The sequence below is a fragment of the Pongo abelii genome, chromosome 5, assembly GCF_028885655.2.
Source record: "Pongo abelii isolate AG06213 chromosome 5, NHGRI_mPonAbe1-v2.0_pri, whole genome shotgun sequence".
In the NCBI taxonomy this organism is placed as follows: domain Eukaryota; kingdom Metazoa; phylum Chordata; class Mammalia; order Primates; family Hominidae; genus Pongo; species Pongo abelii.
This window is the reverse complement of record NC_071990.2, coordinates 73,605,587-73,628,082: the sequence shown is the minus strand read 5'-3', so window position 1 is coordinate 73,628,082 and position 22,496 is coordinate 73,605,587. Positions and strand designations below refer to the sequence as shown.

General features: G+C 37.5%; 1 protein-coding gene and 1 pseudogene across 2 annotated transcripts in view; both read right to left on the bottom strand.

The window, feature by feature from the left end:
• KCNQ5 (potassium voltage-gated channel subfamily Q member 5) overlaps window positions 1–22,496 on the bottom strand; it is a 584,694-nt gene that overhangs the window by 141,512 nt on the left and 420,686 nt on the right. For both annotated transcript variants that reach the window (XM_024248720.3, XM_024248721.3), the window contains exon 3: window positions 15,598–15,724. In XM_024248720.3, coding sequence (XP_024104488.3) covers window positions 15,598–15,724 — 127 coding nt within the window. The remainder of the gene's footprint in view (window positions 1–15,597; window positions 15,725–22,496) is intronic.
• Window positions 1,586–6,264, bottom strand: LOC100453075 (phosphoglycerate mutase 1-like; annotated as a pseudogene).

Below are 22,496 nucleotides of genomic sequence, written 5' to 3'. Positions count from 1 at the left end.
TAACAATATTGCTTCTTCCTATCCATGAGCATGGAATGCTTTTCCTTTTATTTACATCATCTTGGATTACTTTGAGCAGTGTTTTATAATGCTTGTTGTAGAGATCTTTCACCTACCTGGTTAGCTGTATTTCTATGTATTTTATTCATTTTATTTTTTTAATTTTTATTTATTTATTTATTTTTTATTACACTTTAAGTTCTAGGGTACATGTGCACAATGTGCAGATTTGTTACATATGTATACATGTGCCATGTTGGTGTGCTGCACCCATTAACTTGTCGTTTACATTAGGTATATCTCCTAATGCTATCCCTCCCCCCTTCCCCCCACCCCATGACGGGCCCCGGTGTGTGATGTTCCCCACCCTGCATCCAAGTGTTCTCGTTGTTCAATTCCCACCTATGAGTGAGAACATGCAGTGTTTGGTTTTCTGTCCTTGTGATAGTTTGCTCAGAATGATGGTTTCCAGCTTCATCCATGTCCCTACAAAGGACATGAACTCATCCTTTTTTATGGCTGCATAGTGTTCCATGGTGTATATGTGCCACATTTTCTTAATCCAGTCTATCATTGATGGACTTTTGGGTTGGTTCCAAGTCTTTGCTATTGTGAATAGTGCTGCAATAAACATACATGTGCATGTGTCTTTATAGCAGCATGATTTATAATCCTTTGAGTATATACCCAGTAATGGGATGGCTGGGTCAAATGGTATTTCTAGTTCTAGATCCTTGAGGAATCGCCACACTGTCTTCCACAATGGTTGAACTAGTTTACAGTGCCACTAACAGTGTAAAAATGTTCCTATTTCTCCACATCCTCTCCAGCACCTGTTGTTTCCTGACTTTTTAATGATCACCATTCTAACTGGTGTGCATGGGATGGCATTCTTTTTTTTTTTATTGCACATCACTCCTTTATTATACTGATCTGGAAAAAGGATTTAATACAGTTATGCGCAAATGAACACTAGACCTATGTGGCAGGGCCAAGCAACTACAACATGATTCAGAAATCAGTGAAAAACACACTTGGAGAGGACCAAGAGGCATTTCACTGCCATGAAACAAGGCAGAGAGGGATTCTAAAACACACAGCATGAAGCACTCCTGCCCCTCAGAGGTCAAGGAGCTTATCCCATATTGGTATGAGGAATGGCTTATTTTCTGATGACCACATGTGGGACTATTTCAACCACCACGAGAAACTCTTAGAAGGGTTATTGTTCTGTATTATTTATATACACTATACTTTTTTTAAAAATAAAAGTAAATGTAACACATAAACTAAATTCAGGATTGATCCCAACCTTCTAGAGCCAGTTCCTCTGGGGTCAGGGAGGAAACAGTTGTCACATCACCATGCAGGTTACATTCATCTTCCACTGGGATGACTAGAGCCCCCAGGCAGTGGCCTGACTACAGACAAGCACAGGACTAGCTCCTGGGGGCAGACAGGCTCTCTTGCTTCTCCTCATTGGTCGTAACTCAGCATGGTTCCTCCTCACAAGTCCTTAGTAAACAAAGCACTTGCAAAAACCCAAGTTGCTACCTTTGAACTCTCTTGGATAAGGGGGGCTTTTCCACAGCTTAGACTGAGAACCTGTGCCCTAGAAGTGCTATTCTGACTAGAATGTATGAAGGGAGTGGGTGCAGAAGACAAAATGGCTAAAATGAAAATGGGAGCCACCAGTCCCCATCTGCAGCTGCAACTCAAGATGTCTATAGATGTGGTCAGTGTGACATGCGCAGGAGGGAGGGGCAGATGGATGCAATGGGCAGGGAGGGTGCCTGTTTGCTGGCCTTCACTTCTTGGCTTTGCCCTGGGTAGCCACAACTTCCATGGCTTTGCACATGGTCTCTTCATCCCCCAGGAACTGCGTGGGCTTGATGGGCTTCAAGTTCTTGTCCAATTCATAGACAACGGGAATGCCAGTTGGCAGGTTGAGCTCCATGATAGCCTCTTCAGAGAGACCCTTCAGATGCTTGACAATGCCCCAGAGGCTGTTGCCATGGGCTGCAATCAGTACCCGTTTCCCCTCCTTGATCTGGGGAAATATTTCTTCATTCCAGAAGAGCAGAGCTCTGGCAATAGTGTCCTTCAGACTCTCACAGGAGGGTAGGTGATTTTCTGTGAAGTCTGCATACCTGTGATCCTTACCGATGTTGCTGTAGAAAGGATGGTAGGGCTCCATTAGAGGTGGTGGGACATCATAGGAGCGCCTGCAGATCTTCACCTGGGCCTCACCATATTTTGCAGCAGTTTCTGCTTTATTGAGACCGGTTAGAGCCCCATAGTGCTGCTCATTGAGGAGCCAAGTCCTCACTATTGGCAGCTACATCTGATCAATGGCATCTAGCACTGTCCAGAAGGTCGGGATCACTCTCTTCTGCACTGAGGTGAAGCAGATGTCAAACTCATAGCCAGCATCTTGCAGTGCCTGCTCATGGCCCGCCAGGCTCAGGACGGCATTGTACCAGCCGCTGAAGTGGTTCTCCAGGTTCCACGCACTCTCACTGTGCCGGATCTGCACCAGTTTGTTGGTGGCCATGGTGGCAGGCTTGGGGGATAGCATTCTTGATTTGGCTCTCAACTTGGATGTTGTTGGTGCATAGGGATTCTACTGATTTTTGTACATTGACTTTGTATCCTGAAGCTTTGCTGAAGTTGTTTATCAAATCAAGGAGCTTTGGAGCAGAGATTATGGGGTTTTCTAGGCATAGAATCATACTGACTGGAATCAGGGACAGTTTGACTTCCCCTCTATTCAGATGGCTTTTATATCTTTCTCTTGCCTGATTGCTCTGGCTAGGACTTCCAGTACTATGTTGAAAAGGACTGGTAAGAGAGGACATCCTTGTTTTGTTCTGGTGTTTAATAAGAATGCTTCCTGCTTTTGCCCATTCAATATGATGTTGGCTGTGGGTTTCTCATAGATGGCTCTTATTATTTTGAAGTATGTTCCTTCAATGCCTAGTTTGTTGAGGGTTTTTAACATGAAGGGATGTTGAACTTTACCAAAAGGCTTTTCTGCATTTATTGAGATGATCATGTGGTTTTTGTTTTTAATTCTGTATATGTGATGAATCACATTTATTCATTTGTGTATGTTGAACCAAACTTGTGTCCCAGGGACGAAGCCTCCTTGATAGTGGTGGATTAGCTTTTTGAAGTGCTGCTGGATTCATTTCACTAGGATTTTATTGAGAATTTTTGCATCTATGTTCATCAAGGATTTGGCCTGAAGTTTTGTTTTTTTGTTGTTGTTGTGTCCCTGCCAGGTTTTGGTATCAGGATGATGCTGGTTTCATAGAATGAGTTAGGGAGGAGTCCCTCCTCCTCTGTTTTTTGGAATAGTTTCAGTAGGAATGGTACCAGCTTTTCTTTATACTTCTTGTAATATTCAGCTGTAAATCCCTCTGGTCCCGGGCTTTTTCTGGTTGGTAGGCTTTTTATTACTGATTCAATTTTGGAACTCATTATTGGTCTCTGCCCAGGATTCAATTTCTTCCTGGTTCAATCTTGGAAGGTTGTATGTTTCAAGGAATTTATCCATTTCTTCTAGGTTTTCTAGCTTGTGCGCATAGAGGTGTTTTTAGTAGTCTCTGAGGGTTTTTAAAATTTTTGTGGGGTAGGTGGTAACATCCCTTTGTCATTTCTGATTGTGTTTATTTTGATCTTCTCTCTTTTTTTCCTTATTAGTCTAGCTAGCGTTTTATCTATCTTATTTATTCTTTCAAAGAACCAAGTCCTGGATTCATTGATCTTCTGTAGGTTTTTTTGTGTCTCAATTTCCTTCAGTTTAGCTCTGATTTTAATTTCTTGTGTTCTACTAGCTTTGGGGTTGATCTGCTCTTGTTTCTCTGTTTCCTCTAGGTGTGATGTTCAGTTGTTAACTTAAAATCTTTCTAACTTTTTGATGTAGGCATTCAGCCCTATAAACTTCCCTCTTAATATTGCTTTAGCTGTGTCCCAGAGATTCTGGTATGTAGTATCTTTGTTCTAATTAGTTTCAAATAATTTCTGGATTTCTGCCTTAATTTCATTGTTTACCCCAAAGTCATTCAGAAGCAGGTTAATTTCCATTAATTTCTATATTTATTGCACTGTAGTCTGAGAGTGTGGTTGGTATGATTTTTTTTTTATTTGCTAAGGATTGTTTTATGGCTGATTGGTCAATTTTAGATTATGGGCCATGTGCAGACGAGAAGAATATATACACTCTTGTTTTTGGGTGGAGATTTCTGTAGATGTCTATTAGGTCTATTTGGTCAAGTGTCAAATTCCGGTCCTGAATTTCTTTGTTAGTTTTCTGCCTCAGTGACCTGTCTAATACTGCCAGTGGGATGTTAAAGTCTCCCACTATTATTGTGTGGTTATCTAAATCTCTTTGTGGGTCTCTAAAAACTTGCTCTATGAATTTGGGTGCTCCTGTTTTGGATGCATATCTATTCAGGATAGTTAAGTCTGGCCTTTTGAGGTGAACCCTTTACCATTATGTAATGCCTTTCTTTATCTTTTTTGATTTTTGTTGGTTTAAAGTCTGTTTTGTTTGAACGTAGAATAGCAACTCCTGCTTTTTTCTGTTTTCCATTTGCTTGGTAGATTTTTCTCCATCCCTTTAGTTTTATCCTATGTGTGTCACTGCATGTGAAATGGGTCTATTCAAGACAGCATACTGTTGGGTCTTGCTTCTTTGTCCAACTTGCCACTCTGTGCCTTTTAATTGGGCATTTAGCCCATTTACATTTAAGGTTAATATTGATATGTGTGGATTTGAAGGATCAAATCCTGTTTTGTGTTGTTAGTTGGTTATTATGCAGATCTGTTTGTGTGGTTGCTTTTTGGCATCAATGGTGTATGTACTTAAGCACGTTTTTGTAGTTGCCAGTAATAATTTTTCCTTTCCATATTTAACACTCTCTTTAGGACCTCTTATAAGGCAGGTCTGATGGTAATGAATTCCCTTAGCATTTGCTTGCCTGAAAAGAATCTTATTTCTCCTTCACTCATGAAGCTTAGTTTGGCTGGATATGAAATTCTTGTTTGGAATTTCTTTTCTTTAATAATGCTGAATATAGGTCCTCAATCTCTGCTGGCTTATAGAGTTTCTGCTGAAAGGTGTGCTGTTAGCCTGATGGGGTTTCCTTGGGAGGTGGCCTGCCCCTTCTCTTTAGCTGCTGTTAACATTTTTTGTTTCATTTTGACCTTAGAGAATCTGACAAGTATGTGTCTTGGGGGTGGTTATTTGTGTAGTATCTCACAAGGGTTCTCTGCATTTTCTGAATTTGAATGTTGGCCTCTCTAGTGAAGTTGGGGGAATTTTCATGGATGATATCCTGAAATATGTTCTCCAAGTTGCTTGCTTTCTCTCCCTCTCTTTCAGGGACATCAGTGAGTCATAGATTTGGTGTCTTTACATAATCCCTTACTTTGGAGATTTTGTTCATTCTTCTTTAATCTTTTTTTCTTTATTTTTGTCTGACTGAGTTATTTCAGAGAAGCGATATTCAAGCTCTGAGATTCTTTCCTCAGCTTGATCGATTCTGCTGTTATATTTGTGATTGTATTCTGGAATTCTTGAAGTGAGTTTTTCAGCTCTATCAGATCAGTTCTGTTCTTTCTTAAAGTGGCCATTTCATCTTTCATCTCCTGTATCACTTTGTTGTATTCCTTAGAATCCCTGGATTAGGTTTTCACTGTCTCCTGAATCTCAGTGATCTCTGTTCCTATCCACATTCTGATTTCTGTTTTTGTCATTTCAGCCTGTTTAAGAACCATTGCTGGGGAAGTACTACAGTTGTTTGGAGGTAAGAAAGCACTCTGACTTTTGAGTTGCCAGAGCTCTTGCACTGGTTCTTTATCATCTGTGTGGGCTGATTTTCCTTCAGTCTTTGAAATTGCTGTCCTTTGGATAGGTTTTTTTTTTTTGCCTCTATCTTCTTTGATGCCCTGGAAGGTTTGAATCTCATATAAGGTGGGTTCAGTTGACTGGCTTCATTTCTGGAAGAATTTAGGGGGCAAGGCTCAGCTCAGAACTTTTGGGCTGCATGCTGCAACTTTGGGAGGCTGTTACTGGATCTCTGACTTTGTTCTCTGGCCCCTTGATGTTAGGAAACTGCTGCAGTGGAGGGGCTGAGGTGTTCCTGAACCTCTGGCCACAATACTCTGATGGGTGGTGCCAGCCAAACCACTTTGTTGGGGTGGTGGCAGCAGGATCTGTGCTCATTTGTAAGTGCCAAGAGCAGTGCCAAGAGCAAGTGGCAGTGTGGTGGGGTGAATGCTCATCAACTGGGGCAGAGTGCTGGTGGCCATGGGGCTGCCGGCCTCCATGTGCAAGCTCATGCTGGTAGCAGTGTCAGTGCGGGGGCAGGCTAGTGGTGAGCGTGGGGCTGCCAGCCTCCATGCATATGTTCACACTGGCAGCAGTGGCAGCGTGGGGCAGGGGGTGGGGCTGCTGACCTCCATGCACGTGTTCGCATTGGCATTTCTATATTTTAAAAGGAAATAGTTTGGCAGTTTCTGATAAAGGTGAACCAGCACTATATGACCCTAGAGAAATAAAAACTTACGTTCATACACAAACCTACACATGAATGTACATAGCTGCCTTATTTGTAATAGCCAAAAACTAGAAGCAGCCCAAATGACCTTGATTAGGTAAGTGAATATACAAATTGTGTTACATCTAGATCATGGAATTCTATTAAGCAATAAACAGGAATGCACTATTGATGCACTTGGATGGATCTCAAGAGCATCATACTGTGTAAGAAAAAGCCAATTTCAAAAGATTACTACTTTATAATTTCATTTATGTAACATTATAAAAATGACAAAATTATAGTGAAACAGAACAGATATAGTGGTTCCCAGGGGTTAGGATTGAAGAGAGGGAGTACCTGTAGAGGAATAATATAAAGTATATCATTCCAAGTTTATTTAGGGTGATGGAAAAGTTCTGTATTTTGATTGTGGTGGTGGTTAAATGCATATATACATGTGAGAAAATTTTATAGGAGTGTATATAAAAATTGAGCGCATGTAAAAACTGGTGAAATTCAAATAAAGAATATAGTTAATAGTATGTATTCATATCCTAGTTTTGATAATTGCAGTATACGTAGGTAAAATATTTTGGGGAAAGTTAGGTAAAGAGCACATTTGAACATGGAAATTCTGTAGTATTTTTGCAACTTCTAAGTAAGTCTAAAGTTATTCCAAAATAAAAAATTGAACATCTTTGATAATAGTTACATCTATTTTCTTTCCTTTCTTTCCCTCCCTCCCTCCATCCCTCCTTCCCTTCCTTCTTCCCTTCCTTCCTTCCTTCCTTCCCTCCTTCCTTCTTTCCTTCCTTCCTTCCCTCCTTCCTTCTTTCCTTCCTTCCTTCCCTCCTTCCTTCTTTCCTTCCTTCCTTTCTCTTTGTCTCTCTGTCTCTCTCTCTGTCTTACTCTGTGGCCCAGGCTGCAGTACAGTGGTACAATCATAGTTCACTGCAGCCTTGAACTCCTAGGCAGAAGTTACCTTCTCCTATCAGCCTCCTGAGTAGCTGAGACTACCAGTGTGTTCCACCCAGCTATTACAGTTTTGTTTTTTTTTTTTTTTTTTTTTTTGTAGAGATAGGGTCTCATTACGTTGCCCAGGTTGATGATTTTGAACTCCTAGGCTCAAGTGATCCTTCTACCTTGCTCTCCCTTTAAAGTGCTGGGATTACAGGCATGAGCCACTGTGCCTGGTCTGTTTTCTTTTAGACTTTAGACAATGGCCCCTAGAAGGAGGGAGATTTGGGGACAGGAATCGAATCATATCACATGGCTTATTAATTTTCAAGTGGAACCCCTTTACTTATGTTTCAAAGCGAGGAAAATAAGAAGTTCTTTGCCAGTTCTGGCCAGTGGAATTAGAATATTTGCTTTCATGGCATCAGACACCATCTAGTACATGCTGAAAATATGGATCTTGAAAAGACAGTTGCTAATCTATGTAATATGGTTTTCCACTGATCTGTTAAGAAATTCATTTTTCCTGCTCCTTCATTATTTCTCCACATGTAGATTAAACAGATTATACTATAATTAAATTTGACTCTAACAAGAGGCAGTGCTTTAGAGCAATGGGCTATTGGGAGGCCAGCATGCTATTCCTAGCTTTACTGCTGATTTATGGGCTAAGGACAAAGCACCCTCACTTCACAGTGCCTCGACTTTTCTGTCTATAGAGTGAAATAAACAATGTCTCAGAGAGACATGGTGCTGCTTTATAAGCTCTATATTCTAATTGAGCTTCAAATTCCTTTATAGAAAGGTGCTCTTTGAAGAACTAAAGATATATTTATATTATTGTTGTGACTCTTAATAGAAATGAAGCTTTAAAATCTAATTTTAAAAGTCTCCTCCTGCATAGTACATTATCCATATTCTTAAATACTGCAATCAACTATGCACTGAGTTGCTCTGTGATATTTATTAAAAATAAAAAAGGCACCACAAAGACAAACTGTAGAACATTTTCAAAGCCATGTGCAGGGGTTTAACTGCAGGACTTCCACTGAAGTTAATGGGACTCATACTGGCAAATTGCAGGCACCACTTTGAAAATTTACCCCATAGTGACAGTTTAATGCTTCTTATTGATCATACAGTTTCAGATAACATCTCAAGGCAAAAAGGGACAATTTCGCAAAAGAAATAAACAATCTTTAATGAAATAATTCTGCACTGCAATCATCATAACTAAGAGTATGGAACAGAGTCCTTTGGCAAGGAGGATCTTAGGAATTGCTTACTGGTGATACCACTGGGGCTGTAAAAAAGTTTCCATCACATTCTAATTCCAGTTCCTCATAGAAAAATAACATTTTAAAAAACAATGTAAAATTTTATGTTTCTAAGGGCAGAAATATAGGAAACAGAAAATTCAAAGGATTATTTCCTTATAAACTTATGTTTATATTTTTCAGAATGGGTAATAATTTGTATATTGCTGATATGAAGTTCCAACAGGCATAGATGACTAAAAAACCCAGGGCATTAAACAGCCATACTTTTTGTTGCCTGATTAATGTTGCTGTTCATATTCAGAATGCTGTTCATATTCAGTATTCATAATAGGCCTCATAATAGTATTCATATTAGGCCTGCCAGCAACCCGTTGGACCTTTGCCTGGTGGCCTGTCTTTAGAAGGAACCTTGATTCAGGGTAGCAGAGCCTACATGGCCTTCAGGGTGTGACCTCTGCCTGTCTCCCCTATCACCTTCTGCTGTTCTCCCCACTGCTCATTGAGCTCCAGCCACAAGACCTTATGTCTCCACCTTGTACAACCCAAGCTCATCAATTGTTAATAATCCTTGCAATTACTATTCCCTGGCCTGGAAAGATCTGTGTCTAAACCTTCTCATGGCTGGCTTCTTCTTAATATTCAGGTCAACTCAAGTGTCAACTACTTAGAAAGACTTTCTCAGACCACCCAAGCTAAGGTAGCCTCTACTCTTTCTGTTTTATTTTCTTCATTGTGCTTATCTGTAGCTGACATTATCTTGTTTTTCAAAAACATATTTGTGTATTGTTTTTCTTTGTCCACTTGAATATTATCTCTATAAGAAGGAAGACCTTGTCCATTTGGTGCCATACAGCCTCTCCAGCATCCATAAGCATGCTTGGACATGGTAGAAATTGTATAAATGTTCGGTGGATGACTCAAACATAATTTGAAAACCTGGGGGTAGTCCTTTGCTTCTTTGTTTTATACAATCATTCATGATATTCTATAGCCTTCTTTCTAGGACTACTTCAATTTCCATCACCTTTGCTCTGTAACACCATAATTATAGTATACCTCCTTTAAGTTTTGCCATTCTCTAAGGGCACAGGAGATTCTATTCTTACAGGCAGGGACCATGTTTTAGTCGCTTTTGAATCCTTTATACTTAAGATTGTGTTTGACACATAATAAATACCCTGTCTGTGAATGAATTTTCTTATGTAACATGTGATAGTACAGAATGTTAATACAGTATATCATAGTGCTCTACTAAAGTTTATAGAAAGAGTGGGAAATAATCCTTATTCATTTTCCTCTTTGGAAATAAATTTTCTTCATGTGGTCCAACCATATCAGCTAATCAAGCTACCTTGTAAGTTCAACTTTCAAGTTTGTGTACCAGGTCAACAATTACCTAAATTACTAATAGTTTATTAATGTTAAAAAACATTTGAAGGTATTCCTGCGAGTAACGTTACTTACTCTCCAGATGTCTCCAATTTGGAAATACACAGGGAGCCTCATGATAACATCAACTCAAGAGCATATGCAAGTTTGATACAGGTAAGTAAGTCTATTTTAGGTCCTAATTTCCCATTCAGGTTAGAGAGCAGCAATAGGTAACATAATTTAGTTGATATAATTAAGGCTGATACTGCAATTAATGTTCTATAAAGCCTGGCTTTTCTTTAAAGATCTTGAATTACTAATAATAAGCATAATAGTATCATGTTCTTCTGTTTACAAGTTGATGACAACAGATAAGGTTCAATTAAATTTAATTTTAAAATGCTAATAAACAGTAAAGACAATTTTCCAGTTGGGTATGTATATTTTTCTAGAGTGAAATCATGAGAAATAAATCCAGGTTCTTTCACCTATCATCTTTTTAAGTTTGTCTTACTTCCTCATCTATAAAGTCTTCAGTCTTGTCTTACTTCCTCATCTATAAAATAGGACATTATAAAGGCCAGGCATGGTGGCTCACACCTGTAATACAAGCACTTTGGGAAGCTGAGGCAGGTGGATCACTTGAGGCCAGGAGTTCAAGACCAGCCTGAACATGGTGAAATCCTATCTCTACTAAAAATGCAAAAATTAGCTGGGTGTGGTGGCATGTGCCTGTAGTCCCAGCTACTCGGGAGGCTGAGGCATGAGAATGGCTTGAACCCAGGAGGCGGAGGTTGCAGTGAGCTGAGACTGTGCCACTGGACTCCAGCCTGGGTGATAGAGGGAAACTCTGCCTCAAAAAATAAAATAAGATAAAATAAAATAAAATAAAGTAAAGTAAAATAAAATAAAATAAAATAAATAAGGACATTATAGTACTTACGTAGAATTAAATAAGACCATATTTATAAAGCGCTTATAGTAGTACCTAATATATAGTAGTTCTCAATAAATATCAGCTACTATTAACTAGAGGGATTAAAATTGTTTTAATGTTTTGTGATCAGCCAATCCAACAGGTTTTAATTGTCCTCAGATGGTCCAGTTAATCACATGGAAGGAATCTATGTGCACTAAGGGAGTTTGAACACTTAGAAGTAAAAAGTTGCAGAAGAGTGTATGACTAACAGAAAATAAGTGAAATAATATAATTTCTACTAAAGGGGAAAAGGGAGTAGAAGGTATAGAAAATAATGCCATTGAAGAGTAAGTCTCTTAGAACAAAGGATAGAGAAGACAGAGAAACAGAAAAATGATGTCTCAAATCAATTTAGAACACAGTGGCAGTTTTGGGAGTCTGTCATCTAACTTTTGAACACATTAGCAACTTAAGTTGCCTTTTAATAAGATGAAATCATAGATATATTAGAGTAGTCTCAGCCATGTGGTTGATTTTAATAAAGGCTTCAATTTTATTTTATCCACATAAGATAAAATAAAATTTTATTTTATGTCTCTTTTGTCCTCTTATGGAAATAATTACACTGAAAATAAACTGTTAAAATAACAATAAGAAATCAACTTACACTTAGCATCAAATACAGATCCAAGACTAACAACAGGCTGGTATTTTCTCACTGAGACTCCCTGCAAGACTGAAAAATATGGCCCTGTTATATCTGCCTTTGGAAAGCGTCACCAAGGAATCTAAAAAAAGCCACTGTGAGAAGTAATTTGTTGGCTTCCTGACACATCAGGCTCATTATTGTGATCCGAGTTTCAGCCTTTGGTCTATTTGCAATTTTTGGGTAGGTCAGTAGTGAAAGCTAGAAAAAAGAATGACTATGAAATCAGTCTTAGAGGTTATTCACAAATTCTTTATGCCGATGTTATTGGGTGAGTGTTTTGTGTTTTCACATAGAGAAATCATAAAGCAGCCAGTCCGGGTAAATGAAGGGCAGCTTGGGTGGTCATCCCAAAACACACTTGACAATTCACATCAGCAATACAGCAATTAGTGCTCATAGCTATAGAATGTTATTATGACAGAAGAGTCTTAGGGGAGAGATAAAAATTGAACATACAGATATGAGGAAGAATTTTATATTCTAGATAAGATTTTTACTAATTTTCAAAGCAAATGCTTAAAACCAAGCAGAGATAAATCAATATACAGTAGTAATGAAAGAAAGTACCTAATTAAAAAAATTAAATAGATTTATTTCTTCCCTTATGTTACAATTGTTTAAAATATGTTTTCCAAACACAAATACGTAATGATTTTAGGATTTGTGAAATCAGTGGGCTTTTGAAATGCTCTTGGTTTTGGCTAGAGTGCGGGGGTAAGGAAGGTGGGCAGTTCAGAAGGGGACATGCTAAAATCTTCAGTAATTAGCCCATAAAACCTCTATCAATTGGGCCTTTGTTAATAGGGTGCAACAGTACATGGGGCTTGTTAGCTGACCACTCTAGCAGCTTCAGTGTGTTTCCAACTGGAAAGAAAAACATTGGTGTGCTTACAGAAAGCATTTCCCAGGTTGAAGGCACAGCCAGTCTACCACAATCTTTTCTATGTTCTTTTCTCGAATGCTCAACACTTCTAAACATATTTGGGTGTGTACTTGGCATGTTCAGAGTAATCAAATCTTACAAATACATGAAGTTTTGAGAGGTTTTAGCTATATTTCCAAACACCCATTCAGAACAGTTATCATGGGCAGATAAGAGATGCTATTTCTTTTTTCATTTTGTCACAGTAAATTAGGTTGAACAAGGGGACTACAGTGTTCACTTTAGTATTTTACCAGTTACATCAAGCATTTTTATGAACCTGTTGAACAGGCCTAGAAATAGTCTCAACAGTCATCTGGTACAGCTTGCTGCCTTCAGGAAGTTGATGTTTGATTCCTTTGTGTAGGTTAAATTTTACTGACCTCATACTGATAAGCCACATTTGAACATGCTTCACTATAACATCCATTCAGCTGGAACATGGGTTCAAACATGTACATTTAATAAAAGACTAAAAAAATTCATAATTATCCTAACTGTAAGTACAAATCTAGACTTTGTTCTAATGGGGATTCATTATATATTTACCCATGAAATTTTCTTCCAAAGCAATTAATTTACTAGAGGTAAAATATCTAAATAAAGAAAAGGTCTGAAGGGTTAACAAAACTGCAATTATGCCTAAACCATGTCATACTAGTATTTTTTTGAGACAGGGTCTTACTCTTTTTACTTAGGCTGGAGTGTAGTGGCAGGAACATGGCTCACTGCAGCCTCAAACTCCTGGGCTCAAGTGATCCTCCAGTTTCAGCCTTCTGAGTAGCTGGGACTACAGGTGTATGCCACCATGCCCAGCTAATTTTTAAATTTTTGTAGAGACAGGTCTTTCCATCCCAGGCTGGTCTTAAACTCCTGGGCTCAAGTGATCTGCCTTCCTCAGCCTTCCAAAGGGCTGGGATTACAGGCAGGAGTGACTGCGCCAGGCATCATACTAAATTTTTAAGGTCACTATTGATACGTCCAAAGGCAAGTAAGATTATAGATAACATAACACCATTTTTAGAACTACATATTATATCAAGACCTGCAAGGACCTGAGACAGGAAGAGAAAGACTAAAGGACTAAGATGTGTTGATGTATCCATAGCTGAAAACAGCTATCAAAAGGCAGCAGACATCTGGGAAAAAGCTTTCTTTTTCGCATGGAGGCCAGAGATACGTTGGCATTGCTTCTGAAATTGGAACAAAACGAATTTTTAATTGGTTTTAAAATCTGGAATGAAACATTTTTCCAGTCATCCATGAACTGACCTTATCCTGTAGAAGTTGAGTGAATCTTGGCTAACCATCTGCCTTGTGAATTGTTTTGTTTGGGCCCCTTAGGGGACAGAAAGTACTTGTGCAGTAGTTTCACATCAAGTTACAGTCCTTTGTAATGCTGCCTGAGTAGAGAATTCAGAGAGAAAAAAGCATCTCCCGGGAGAAAAATCTAATGCCTTCACTAATATGCCTTGGGCTTTATGAACCTGCAAGGCTTGGAGTTACCACCTACTTTGCTCCATACCTTAGCATGATGGCTTCCGAAAAGAAGTAAAGCCTATTATAGGAGAAGATAGACAGCCAGACAAACAGACTGCATTCATGAGGGCCAAACAAGGTATTTTAAGATAGATTTAACTGAGAATTCCACTAGATTCACTATTGTAACACCAGTGCCTCACATACAGCCACATTTCCATAAATTCTGGTTCAATAAGTGGAGACTTTTGAGATGTGCATACTATAAAAGAAGTATGGAATAAAGGATTCTTCTTAACAGTGCCCATGGATGGTGATACACTTTCTTCCTTAAATCCACTCTGCCCCCACGATAGGGAACAGGAGTAAGGGAGGAAACTAAGAATATTACTCAACAATTCCTGACTCCTAAAACAAAACAGAAAACCTGTGGTAGCTGTAGAAGATAGCCTAAACTATTTTGTAAATTAAAAACCTACTTTTTCAGGTTGAAGATAGTTGAAATAAATAAGCCTCATCAAGAATTTTCAGTATTTGGATTTGAATGGCTGCCTAAGAAGTGAGAAAGACAAAAAAGCAAGAGAGCCAAATTTAGCTGCTAAATAATAATAATAATAGCTTTTATATATAGACTTTTCCATTTTATAATACTTTTAAATATTACTGGGAAATGTTAGATCTTAATTCCAGAATGCTCTATGGCATCTTCATTAGGAAGTATAATTTCAAGCTGGAACCCAGATGAATGATGTCTCTCAGAAATAATGGCAGCTAGGGAGGTGCAGAGATGTGCTATGTATTTGAGTATTTTGGATTGGAGGTGGGGGATTCGTATTTCAGAGTGTAGAGCACTTTGTCCAGTCTACAGTTACAAATGTATTAAGCAAACCATACTTATAATCATTCTTGAAGAATGGTAATTGATATGCATTACCAGTACCAATGTATGGCTATCTATTCCAGCTGATCCAGAGCATAACCTGGTGTCATATTGTAGAGCAAAAAGGGTTTTTTATACTCACTGAAATCAATGTTCCCCTAAATCAGCGCAACACTGGAGAAATATGTATTTCCATATAAGTTAATTGATATAAGTGGGTATTCTAGAGCCAGATTGCCTGGCTAAAATTCCAGCTCTACCACTTAGTAGCTGTATGACATTCAGCAACTAACTCAGCCTCTCTTTGCCTCAAATTCTTCAACTGTAAAATGGGGATAATAAAAATATCTACCTCATAATGCTGTGGAGACAACATCAAATGAGTCAACATTTTCAAAACACAAGAGTGCCCGGTCCATGATAAGTACTCCATGGATGTTAGCTTTTAATATTAATCAAATATCGCAAAACAGGAGATAGAAGAAAAGAATGTTGGTGTCATAGTCCAGGTATCTGAGACTCTGATATTCACCTATAACACAGAAGGGCTTTCGAGCAAACCTCAGTCTTCCTTGCCATCCTCTATACCGACAACAGCAACCCGCAGACCAGATTCGAATGATGAACTCCAAACCAAAGACGACAATCATCACGAACTCCTAAAATATCAGATAAGACATATCAGAGAGAAGCATTATGGAGCAAACCATGGTAAGAAGCTCTATGAATACTTTGGAACATTTAGGCACTTTGTCTAAAGGATCTAGTTGTTAATATCTAAAGTTAAGAACATTTCCTTTCTCCAAATCAAACTAAATCTGGAAGGCATTTAAACCTCATACTGTCTGCATTTCCTATCATGGAACGCTATTCCTTTTCAAGTCATTAATGCTTCGCAAATTTGGGAGTCAGTTTCAATACTAAATGTGCAGGCTGAATAATGGATCTGTCTCGTCTGGAATTTATAGTGTAGCTGACTTTAACTACCCAGTAACATGTGAAATATCTGAAATAAAATAGCGATCCTGAAATATAATGGCAAGTTTTACGGAAAATAGAGCTTCATTTTGCTGCAAGGAGTGACATAATCTCTAAATCTTCGAGAGTTGTTCTTAGAGAAAAAGAAGCAAATATTTAGAAGTATACTGAATTCTTTCGTTACAGTGTCAAAATCTCCTTATAAAACAGTAAGTTTCAAAAGCATTACAGTGTGACACACATATCCTTTGCCAGAAATGAGACCCTGAATCCTCCAGATCTGAAGCTTGTTAATTATTATGCTGCCCTTAGGCGAGAGCTGCCTAGAAAACAACACCTGCTCCAGGAAAATGACTGAGATTATTTAGGAAGAGTTGTGAGTTAACCCTGGGGAAAGGCCAGCTAGAGTGGTGGTAGAATGAAAAACCAAATGGAATTTGTAAAATGAAAGCATTTCTGGAGCAAGCTTAGCACAGTCACCTTGTTGTCTCTATAGGGACAGGCACTTAATTTATCAAAATTGTTTTTCCTTTAAAAAATAATTCCCTTTCTTGTTTTAAAACGAGGGTTGATTCAACATTTATAATGTAGAACAATATTTATAGATTGTTGTTGTAATAGCTTAATTGTAAAAATAATATAATGTCTTTATTAAAACTTTCAAACATCACAGAAATATAAAGCAGAGAAAGTAAACATTCTAACCTACTCCCCATTCTCCCATTCTTACTCGCAGGATAAAAACTGTTACCAAATTTATAAAAGTGGCATTTTTGTTGCAAATTTCAGGCAAATGTCTGTTTCTTTAATTAGAGCATGTGATGATATGCTGCACTTTTGAAATGCCTAGTAGAGCTATATCATTCTATCCTTCTCTTATTTTGCACTAAGTAATCCACAAATATTTCTCATGATGGGAAATAAATACCCAATATCATCACTGCTTACTCACAGTTATTCAAAATTACTTATAGGATAAACCTTCAAAGATGACTTTATGCACAGATAACCAAAACTAGGGTCAACATACATTCATTAATGATCCAAAGGTTTTGTTTGATTTTGGCTTTGTTTTGGTTTTGAATGTATATCTGGGTAGTTAAGTCTGTTCATTTATTAAGGTATCTAAAGTGCCAGATCATTTGTTGTTAATCCAGCACATCTTTCCAAATATGGAAAACATACTCAGGCCCAAAATGCCCATGTAGTTGTACCTGTGCCCAACCTAGGTTGAATGGCAGATCCACTTTTTAATCCCTGCCCCTAATTCCTACTTATTCCAGGACATTTGGCACTCCAGTTTTGAGTACTCATATTATAAGGGATCCCAAGAAAATCCCAAATGTGGCCTGAGCCCCAGAACACTACCGTGTAGTAATTTTTCTTTTTCATGGAAACAGATGACACCAATATGTCCATTCTTCTTAACAAATGACAGATATACGCCCATTGTTCTTAGGTATGCCAAAGTCACTGCACTATTCCTATGCTGCAGTAAGGCAGGATAAATTACATTTACAAGTTCTTTATTCAAGCCCTATTGTTCAGAAATATTGCTTGCTGCTTTTTTTTTTTAAGGAGGTGAGGGAAAAATGACAAGACAGTCTCAAAATTCATAAAGCAAAACTAATAGGGCTGAAAGGAAAAATAGACAAATGTTAAGTCGTATTTGGGAACTTCATCAACCCATCTTATCCTTGCTCAGAACTATGGGCATAGAACTACTAGAAAGAAAATTAACAAGTATGTGAACTATTCAAACAACACATTCAACCTGCAGGATCTGACTGATATGAGACATTTCACCCAACATCAGCAGAATACACATTTTTTAAAAGCACCCATGCACATTTATTAAGATAGATTATATTCTGGGTCATAAACAAATTTCAACAAGTTTAAAAGAATAAAATCAGATAGAATGTGTTCTCAAGCCACAATGGAATAAAACTAGAAATCAATAACAGAAAGACAACAAGCAAATCTCTAAACATTTGGAAATTAAACAATATTCACAGTAATCCATTGGTCAAACAGAAAGTCTCAAAAAATTAAAAAAACACTGAACCGAATGAAAATAAAAAAATGACATAAAATATGTAGGATGCAGTAAAAGCAGTGCTGAGAGGAAAATTTATAGCATTAAATGCTTACATTATAGATGAAGAAAGTTCTCATATTAATAATCTGAGTACCTACCTCAAGAAATTGGAAAAAGAAGGGTAAAATAAACCCAACGGAAGCAGATAGAAGGAAATAATATAGAAAAGAGCAAAAATTAATGAAACTGAAAAGAGGAAAACAATATGGAAAATCCATGAAACAAAAAAGTGGTTCCTTGAGAAAATCAATAAAATTGATAAATCTCTGTCTTGAAAGCTAACAAAAATCCCCAATGTCAGGAATGTAATAGGGGATATCAGTACAGATTCTACAGCCACTGAAAAAATGAAGGAGTACTATGGTAACTTTATGCCCATACACTTGATAACTTAGAAGAAATGGACCAAATCCTTTAAAACTACAAGCTACCAAAACTCAACAAAGAAGAAATAGACAATCTAGGTAGCCCTATAACCTCTAAAGCAATTGAACTCATAGTTTAAAATCTCCCCAAACAGAAATGTCCAGGTCAAATGGTTTCACTGGCAAAATCAACCAGACATTTGAATAAGAATACGTCATTTTCACACAATTTCTCCGAGAAAATAGAGGAGAAAAACCTCTCTCAATCATTTTATGAAGTCAGTGTTATCCTGACACCAGAACCAGACAAAGACAATAAAACAAAGCAAAACAAAAACTACATACCCATATTTATCATAAACTTAGACACAAAAATCCTCAGCAAAATATTAGCAGTCAATCAGTCAATATATAGGCAAGTAGGATTTATTCCAGGTATGCAAGGCTAGCTCAATGGTTGAAATCAATCAATATAATGCATTATATAATAAAGCTAAAGAAAAAAACATATAACCATATAAACTGATGAAGAAATAGCATTTGACAAAATCCAACACCCATTTACGATTAAAAAAACTCTCAGCAAGTTAGGAAAAGAGGTTTAACAGTTTAATTCGATAAATAGCATTTACAACAAACCTAACTTCATACTTACTAGTGAAAGACTGAATGCTTTTCCCCAACATTAAGAACAACCAAGATGTATACTTTCACTCTTATTCAACATAGTATTGTAAGTTATATTAATAGTTGCTGCAATAAGCCAAATAAAAGAAAAAAAAAGGCATGCAGTTTGGAAAGGTAAACATAAAATGGTCTCTATTTACAAATGGCATGATGGTCTACAGAAAAATCCCAAGGAATCTACGAAGACACTCTTGAAACGAGTGAGTTCACTAAGACTGCACGATGTATGATCAATGTAAAAAATTAATCATATTTCTTTATACTAACAATGATCATGTGGAAACGAAAATTAGAAACACAAAATTATTATTTATAATAATTCCAAATAAAAATAATACTTAAATATCCACTTAGAAAAACACATACAGTTTATGTGCATTGAGATTACAAAATGCAGATAAAAGAAATCAGAGAAGACCTAAATAAGTGAGAAGAAATACCATGTTTATGAATTGAAAGACTGATCATAGCAAAGATGTCAATTCTTCCCAAATTGATCTACAGGTCTAATAAAATTCCTGTCAAAATCTCAGCAAAGTTTTTTTTTGGGGGGTAGATACAAACTTATTTTAAAATTTATATGGAAATGCACAGGACCTGGAATAGCTAAAACAATGCTGACAAAGAAGAATAAAACAAGATCAATCACTTTACCTGATATTAAGGCCTACTATTTTTTTTTTTTTTTTTTTTTTTTTTTTATTATTATTATTATTATTATTATACTTTAGGTTTTATGGTACATGTGCGCAATGTGCAGGTAAGTTACATATGTATACATGTGCCATGCTGGTGCGCTGCACCCACCAACTCGTCATCTAGCATTAGGTATATCTTCCAATGCTATCCCTCCCCCCTCCCCCCACCCCACAACAGTCCCCAGAGTGTGATGTTCCCCTTCCTGTGTCCATGTGTTCTCATTGTTCAATTCCCACCTATGAGTGAGAATATGCGGTGTTTGGTTTTTTGTTCTTGCGATAGTTTACTGAGAATGATGATTTCCAATTTCATCCATGTCCCTACAAAGGACGTGAACTCATCATTTTTTATGGCTGCATAGTATTCCATGGTGTATATGTGCCACATTTTCTTAATCCAGTCTATCATTGTTGGACATTTGGGTTGGTTCCAAGTCTTTGCTATTGTGAATAATGCCGCAATAAACATACGTGTGCATGTGTCTTTATAGCAGCATGATTTATAGTCCTTTGGGTATATACCCAGTAATGGGATGGCTGGGTCAAATGGAATTTCTAGTTCTAGATCCCTGAGGAATCGCCACACTGACTTCCACAAGGGCTGAACTAGTTTACAGTCCCACCAACAGTGTAAAAGTGTTCCTGTTTCTCCACATCCTCTCCAGCACCTGTTGTTTCCTGACTTTTTAATGATTGCCATTCTAACTGGTGTGAGATGGTATCTCATTGTGGTTTTGATTTGCATTTCTCTGATGGCCAGTGATGGTGAGCATTTTTTCATGTGTTTTTTGGCTGCATAAATGTCTTCTTTTGAGAAGTGTCTGGTCATGTCCTTCGCCCACTTTTTGATGGGGTTGTTTGTTTTTTTCTTGTAAATTTGTTGGAGTTCATTGTAGATTCTGGATATTAGCCCTTTGTCAGATGAGTAGGTTGCGAAAATTTTCTCCCATTTTGTAGGTTGCCTGTTCACTCTGATGGTAGTTTCTTTTGCTGTGCAGAAGCTCTTGAGTTTAATTAGATCCCATTTGTCAATTTTGGCTTTTGTTGCCATTGCTTTTGGTGTTTTAGACATGAAGTCCTTGCCCATGCCTATGTCCTGAATGGTAATGCCTAGGTTTTCTTCTAGGGTTTTTATGGTTTTAGGTCTAACATTTAAGTCTTTAATCCATCTTGAATTGATTTTTGTATAAGGTGTAAGGAAGGGATCCAGTTTCAGCTTTCTACATATGGCTAGCCAGTTTTCCCAGCACCATTTATTAAATAGGGAATCCTTTCCCCATTTCTTGTTTTTGTCAGGTTTGTCAAAGATCAGATACTTGTAGATATGTGGCATTATTTCTGACGGCTCTGTTCTGTTCCATTGATCTATATCTCTGTTTTGGTACCAGTACCATGCTGTTTTGGTTACTGTAGCCTTGTAGTATAGTTTGAAGTCAGGTAGTGTGATGCCTCCAGCTTTGTTCTTTTGGCTGAGGATTGACTTGGCGATGCGGGCTTTTTTTTGGTTCCATATGAACTTTAAAGTAGTTTTTTCCAATTCTGTGAAGAAAGTCATTGGTAGCTTGATGGGGATGGCATTGAATCTGTAAATTACCTTGGGAAGGATGGCCATTTTCACGTTGTTGATTCTTCCTACCCATGAGCATGGAATGTTCTTCCATTTGTTTGTATCCTCTTTTATTTCCTTGAGCAGTGGTTTGTAGTTCTCCTTGAAGAGGTCTTTCACATCCCTTGTAAGTTGGATTCCTAGGTATTTTATTCTCTTTGAAGCAATTGTGAATGGGAGTTCACTCATGATTTGGCTCTCTGTTTGTCTGTTATTGATGTATAAGAATGCTTGTGATTTTTGCACATTGATTTTGTATCCTGAGACTTTGCTGAAGTTGCTTATCAGCTTAAGGAGATTTTGGGCTGAGTAAGGCCTACTATTATAGCTCCAGTAATCAAGACTGTGGATTGGTGGAGGCATAGACATATAGAACATATAGACATATAGAACAGTGAACAGAATAGAGAATTCAGAACTAGACCCACACAAATATGCTCAGCTGATTTGTTTTAAAGGTGCAAAAGCATTTCAATGGAGGGAGAAGAGCCCTCAACAAATGATGCTGGAAAAGTTGGACATCTATAGGCAAAAAAGTGGACCTTAATCTATACTTCCTGTCTTATGATAATCATTTAAAAATGGACCATGGGTTTAAAAATTAAACATAAAATAATAAAACTTTTAGGAAAAAAATGGAGACTTTTTGGGATTTGGACTAAGCAAAGAGTTCTTAATCTTGACATCAAAAGCAGAAGTTATAAAAGGAAAAAATGACAAATTGGACTCCATCAAAAGTAAAAACTTACTCTGTGAGAGCCCAGGTACTAAGGATGAAAAGACAAGCCATAGACTGGGAGAAAATGTTTGTAAATCACATATCTGACAAAGGACTAATATCTAAAATATATAAAGAAACCTTAAAACTCAACAGTAAAAAACCAAAAACTCAATTAGAAAATTGGCAAAGGTATAAACAGGATATTCATAAAAGAGGACATACATAAAAGATATGGCAAAGAAGCACATGAAAAGCTATTTGACATCATTAGCCAT